Here is a 6,569-nt window from a genome sequence, read left to right as displayed (position 1 = left end):
TTTTTTTTTTTTTTTTTTTTTTTTTTTTGTACCAGGGATCGAACTTGGGACCTTGTGCTTAGGAGTCAGATGGCAGAACCACTGAGCTGAATCTCTGGCCCTGGTTGCTTTTTATTTAATGAATGGTGCCAAATAAAAACACAGAGCTCAGTTCAGTAGACAGAAACAACACAGGTCCATCGTTTATTCCAGAGGTGCTCCTCCTGCCTCCGCATGATGGCTCTGTCTAGAGTGGAGGGGTTCCCAAGGGGTTTCCTAACAGACCTCAGCTTGACCTGGCTGAGGGATGCTCTTCCCTGCAGGGCTGCACGCTGTCCTCACCAGCAATTGCACAGGAGTCATGGGGACGTTGTCCCCCAATCCATGGCGACCACAGAAGGATGGAGTGAGCGGACAGCCAAGGCGTGCACAGGTCCACAGGGCAGAAGGCTCCATCTCGCTGGCCATCTCCAGGGTTTCAAAACCTTTCAGGAACGCAGGTGATTGCCCCTTTGAGGCTGCCCCTCGAAGCTGAGCAGCCCCGACACAACATGGGTCCATGCCCAGCAAGCCATGAGGAACTTTACTTGTCCTACTGCTCCTCTGATTCCCTCCAGAGCTCCGAAGATTTAGGATAAAACAGTTTGGCAGCCCCAAAACCTCCAGTCTTGCTGAGCACCAGAGCCTGGCTGCAATGGGCTTCCAGGGAGATGGAATAGGACCAGAGGAGGCCTGAAGATTCCCTTATGTTTCCGGTAGGCCATAGCCTGGAAGAGGGCAGAGGCAGAGGCCTGAGGCCCAAGCACAAGAGGACACCGAAGGCCAGGTCTCCCGTGTCATGGGCAGTCCTCCGCATAGGGCAGGGAGGCAGAGGCAAGGGACAGCTGGGTAAAGACAGCCACCGTGGACTGCAAGCAGGACGTCAGGGAGAAGAGCCCAGGGGGCGAGGTCCAGGCTGTCGGGCCAGGGTTTCTGCCTGCTGTGCTTCCCCGAGTCCAACCTGGGTCGGGGAAGAGGAGCACGAGCAGGAGGATGGAGGGGACCACCTGGGGGACCCCAGAGAAGCTGGAAGAGCTGTCGCATGCTCAGGGTGCAGGGCACCCTCAAGGCTCAAGATTGACATTGTCCTCTCTGCCAGCTGTCCTGTTGATCGCAACATGGCCTCTCTAAAATGGACCCATAAGGCCTGCCCACTTCCCCACCCAGTTATCATGAAAATCCCGGAGGAGTGTATGGTGCAGTGCATGGTGACACCTCTTCTGAGGGTCAAGAGCAAGGCCAGCGACCTGTTGCTGTGATGGCCGGGTGTGGAGGGGGGAAGTGTGCGGGACCTCTGCACGAGACCGGAAGTGAGGGGATTCGCACCTGCAGCCACTTCCGTGCAGCAGCCCAGCCTCCCCTCAGAGGGTAGAAGACTCCCAGGAAATATCCAGGCCTGGACGACCATGTGAGCCAGTGGGCATCACCACACCACACGGCCTTCAAACCCTCTGAGGAAGACAGAAGGCTCTGGGGCCAGGCTCTCATTCGCTTTCAGAAGATCCAAAGTAGGAGGTCTGGTGGCAGAAGTCCGGCAGGAGTTCCACTGAGGAAGCTCAGGCCAGCACCTGGGAGGTCTGCGTGGGAGCCGGGAGAGGAGGGGCCCTCAGGACTCTGGTAGAATTGCCTTACAATGCGGTGAATCAAGACTAGGTGCCTCCTGGCTCTCCTGGCACAGTGCTGATGGAGAATGGCGAGTGGGCCCGAAAGTGACCGGGAGGCCGAGCCTTGAGCCGGCAGGGAGAGGCACTGATTATTCTAGTCGGTTTCCACTGCCACCACAGAGCACCGCAGTCAGATGCCTCCCAAAGACAGTTTGTATAGCTCACAGTCACAGAGGGTGAAGAGCAGGGCACCAGCATCAGCATGACTCTCAGGAGACCTCGCGGCACATGGCAGGGCAATGTCATCAGGACACACGATGGGGTCCCACCCACCCACCCAGAAGACAGAAGTCAGCGCTGCTCTTTTATAAGACCCCTCTCACGACAACTGCCCAGGCCCTTCCGGGGCAACACCTTCAAGGGCCTGGATCCTTCTCACTCGCTCCCCCTTCTACCTGTTCCCTGGTCCCATGGCCTCCTGACACTGGCACACCAAGGACCAAGCTTCCGAGTCCAGAGCCCCAGTACACACCCAAACCTGCCCAACCACAGCCTGGCCAGAGGTGACGAGTCTGAAAAGGATGAAGAAGCAGCCCCTGATGAACATCAGGAGTGTCAAATCCAGCTGCAGGGCCAGCAGCACCAACCTTCCTCCTCCTGGTTTCCTGCAGAACAGTGCTGCCTGCTGTTTTACGTACTTTTTGTTTGTGTAAGTGAGGGCCAGACTGGGTTACTCATAGACAAGGAGAGGCCTTGTCTATGGTGGTCTGGAGGACAAGAGGCCCAAGAGTGTGGCAGGAGCAGCTGGCCGGGCCTCTTACTTGATGGACCATGGTGGAAGGCGTCCCATGGTGACAGAGCAGGCTGCTGGTCAGGGCTCTCCTCCGGGCCTCGTGAGGCCTCCTTCACCATCACAGGGTCCTGCCCTCTCCCCTCATCTAACCCCTATCATCTCCTAAAAGCCCCAGCTCCAAATGCACTGACTTTCTAAGCAGGGAGTCAGTTTCCAACCCATGAACTTTTAGGGAACACATAGCACCAGCTACACATTTTAATCTCGAGCAACCAGTGAATAGTTTCTGTAGTATAAATAGGGTCCAAATGTTTATATTGAAAAAAATCACTCACTGTTTATTTGAAATTCATTTAATTGCAGGTTTCATGTTTTTATTAGCTAAAACGTGCACCCCTACTCCAGGCAGAGAGGTGGCTCCTGGTTGCTGTCAGAGTCAGCGGATCAAAGCAGAGAGACATATGCGCTTTGGTGGGGCTATTCTCCCCTGCTTCTCCCTGGACTGAGGCTCCTCGGGGAGGTGGCTCTCAGCAGGCAACCTTCACCCAAGATGGCTCTGCCCAGCGCCCCAGGGCAGCTGATCTGTGTGTGGAAGAGCCCTGTCCCTTCTCCCTGGTGTGGAGCAGGCTCCTCCCAGCCCCGGAGCTCTGGAGAGCTCGCTGAAGGCTCCTCGGTTCAGTGCTCCGTGCTCCGTGCTCCATCAGCTTTGCTCTCGCCAAGCCCGGTTCCCTCCTTGACTTCATGGGTACGCATCCGAGAGCACTTCCCCAAACACATGCTGAGCACCCCTACTCCAAACACCCCAAACCCAAAACTTCTTGAGCACTATAGCTTGGTGCTATACGTGGGATGTTCTGCACCATGAATCTTTGTTCATGCACAAAATTATTGGAAATATTGCATAAAGTTTCCTTTAGGCTGTGTGTATAAGATGTATAAGAAACAAACATACCTGGATTTGCGTTTATACTTTGATCCCAACCCTAAGAAGTCTCATTTTGAACATCTAAATATTCCAAATGCAAAAAAAAAACCAACAGCTCCAGATCTGAGACACCTCTGGCCCCACGTATTTTGGGTAAGCACCGCTCAGCCTGCGCTCAGATTCATCTAAGAATCTGCAACTGCCCCTGTGAGGGTGGAAGGTACTTGGGGTCCCTGGTCGGTATTCTTGTCACCAAAAGCGCACCTGGAAAGACAAGACATCCCCGTGCTGAGGGCTCACTGGCATGAACCACAGAGCAATTTTAGGTGTCATGGGTCAACAACTCCTAAGAGAGTTCTGCCTTTCCAAATTTCTGCTGGATAAATAATGCAGCTGGGTAATAATCTAGGGTCTCAAGCTTTACCTGTTCACCCACTCCCCAAAAAAGCTATTCCTAACTTCTTGCTCACCCCATCCCCTGACCTCAGAGCCAGAGATCTCAACCCCCCTCCACAGCTCGGCCACCCTCGGGCTTCTTCCTTGCCTTCTCCGTCCCTGTGCATTGGCCCTGTTAGGGACCCCAGGGCTCCTGCTCATTGCTGCCATTCCTGCCACTCTCCTGCTGTGGCCAGATGTGGCCTCCTTTGCTGTGGTCTTCACCGGGTCAGGATGAAGTGACTCCCTGCCAAGCACGAACTTCGGAGCAGGACATGGCGCTTGCAGGGCCCCTTCTTCCTAGTGACCAAGGGACTTTATCAGCCTAGATCTCATGTAAGTAAGTCACACACACACGCGCGCGTGCGCGCACTCACCTCTCAGGGACATCTTGTTACCACCGCATGATCTATCCTTTCCTGACAAACACACTCTGCTATCCAAGTGGCACAGTGGCAGGAGTAGCCCTGGGTGTGGCCCCGGGTGGGGCTGCGTGCGGCTGACTGAGCAGGTGAAGTACGGACTAGCTCAGCACTGTGCCCTGCTGCCAATGAGTTTTGCCTCTCACCCACTGCTCCAGGGCTCAGAAAGCTGCCAGAGAGGCTGCAGACCAGTTGCATGCTTGTTGGCTGGGAGCCAGAGGGGGCAATATCCTGGGTTCCTTTCGGGCCATATCACCGCTTACGTAGCAAGTGACACCAAGAGAGGAGAGCGCTGCAAGAAAACTTCTTAGAATGCTGGCCGCCAGGAGACAAAAAGGGAACAGCTAGTTGTTTGTAAACAGAGGGAAAATAGACAGTGTTACCCTAATGTCTTTGACTTTGTAACTTCTTATTACATAACCAGTTAAAGCGGCAAATCCCATTTCCCAGAGGCTAACAGCTGGTTGGCCCCTGCTAGGAGAAGCCAGGCACATTAACCCCGGCACCAAAGGGCGGCACTCTGCTTCCCCATGGCCTGTGTTCTGGGCTGTTTATGTTAGCGCTCTGAAAATTCCTCCATTAAAGAAACTCAGAGAATTTTCCAAATTAAACTAAGAAAATGTACATAGCTCTATACGAAAAAATTCAGTTCGGGAGTCATATTAGTACTAGCAAAGAATGGAACACTTTCTGAAGAATGTCCAACTTGATTCTCGTAGTTATAATGCAGTGTGAGTATTTTACATACAATTTCATTTCAAGAACGTCCCATGCCAGCTCCGATCTTGTATAAGCTTATAAGGTTAGGTTTTTTTCTCCAGGGGATGAGAGATTTGAGGGACATGGCTGAGAATCAGCATCCATTTCCTCCCACTTCCTCAAAGTGAATATAGTTCCATAAGGAAGAATGCAGTGCAGACCAGCAGTTAGCTCTGTGGCTTAAAAAAAAAATACAGCTTTTCTGACTCCAAATTCATCCAACAGGAAGCCCTGAATAGCTGTGAGAGCAGACAGAGCAAGGAGAGGGCTCAGTGGGCAGCGGCTGTGCCAACTTGCTCATCACAGGCCAGGGGTCTTCGCCCCTGATTTAGCCAGCAAGCTGGGCCTGGCGTGAAACGTGCCCGACCCTTGACCTGCACTCGGTGCAGACCAGAAGCACTGACCTGAACACAGGGCAGCACCTTCGGGGCAGAGCTATGATCCTGGGCCTCGTGGCCTCTGATCTCTCCTTGTCCCAGCTGTCCTGCCCACCAGGGAGATGTGTTGGATGAGGTCTCAAATGAGATGGAGTCCCAGAAATTTCTCCAAGCCCCAAGGTAGGGTACAAATGGCACCAGGCCCAACATGCAGAGCCCCAAGCATCCCTTCCTTAGCACCACCAGGAGCCAAAGATGCCACTGCCACCAGGACAAACAACTCCTCCAGGGCCTCCCTGGCTTAACCAGGTGTGGTGGAGCCTCGGCCCCAAGGCTCAGTCCCAATAACATCACCTCTGCCACAAAGGATGCTACGGCCAAGGGTGCAATGAGTGCTGCATACCCAACAGCCCTGGGCATGGAGGGTGATTTATCCTAAATGGGTGCCTCAAAGCAATAGGATTTTACAGCTAAAAATGATACTCTAAAGATTTTCAAAGATAAAATTGCACCAGTTTAACACACTGTAGTCCTGCTGCCTTTTAAAGAATGAGCCAGTGGGGAAATAGTGTCCAAAACAAGGCTTCAGCACCCCCGTCCTGCTGAAGGGACCCAAGGACCTTGCATGTGTGAGGCAAGCTCTTGCCCAGCTACATCCCGGCCACCACTCACTTATCTTTGTGTTTCTAATATAGGTTTTATAGAGCATTTTTCTGGACTGTGATTATAAGATATGTAACTGTAAAAGACTGATCTTTAAAAGGCTGAATTTAGGTCCATTTAGCTTTTCTGCAGCCAGGTCAGCCACATTGGCAACAGCACCTCCCCTGGATGATTCCCTGACACATCTCTTCCTGGAGTACAAAGACTGACTTCAAGGTAGACACTGAATTCACTGATTGTCCATTTTCATTTTTCAACAAGTAGTAAAATTTGAAGATAAATATGTAGCCTTTGAGAGACTGATTTCCTCAAGTCTCAATGGAGGGATAGAGGAAGAGGAAGTTCCAAAACTGTCATGTTTTTGTTTGTTTGTTTCAACTGTGGCTATGGATGTAAAAGCTTTCTGTTCAGTAACTGGCAGCACCTACCTGGTCACCCCTACACCAAGACAACTGGTACATAGCGTTTCAGTGACTCCAGCAGTTCATTCTTTGCAATCGTTTCATTATTGAAGAAGGGGAAGAAGAAGAGGAGGAGGAGGAGGAAGAGGAGGAGGAAGAGGAGGGGGAGGAA

The 6,569-nt window shown here is 52.4% G+C and overlaps 1 protein-coding gene across 1 annotated transcript in view; it reads left to right on the top strand.

The window, feature by feature from the left end:
- The window catches only part of Irf4 (interferon regulatory factor 4), a 32,490-nt gene that overhangs the window by 7,810 nt on the left and 18,111 nt on the right, over positions 1 to 6,569 (top strand). Inside the window, exon 4 of the mRNA XM_033761795.1 lies at positions 2,019 to 2,316. Coding sequence (XP_033617686.1) covers positions 2,019 to 2,316 — 298 coding nt within the window. The remainder of the gene's footprint in view (positions 1 to 2,018; positions 2,317 to 6,569) is intronic.

Source organism: Fukomys damarensis, unplaced genomic scaffold (genome assembly GCF_012274545.1).
Source record: "Fukomys damarensis isolate Sample0158 unplaced genomic scaffold, DMR_v1.0_HiC HiC_scaffold_10, whole genome shotgun sequence".
NCBI lineage: Eukaryota > Metazoa > Chordata > Mammalia > Rodentia > Bathyergidae > Fukomys > Fukomys damarensis.
The sequence above is the reverse complement of the archived record's forward strand: the minus strand, read 5'-3'. Positions and strand labels throughout refer to the sequence as shown.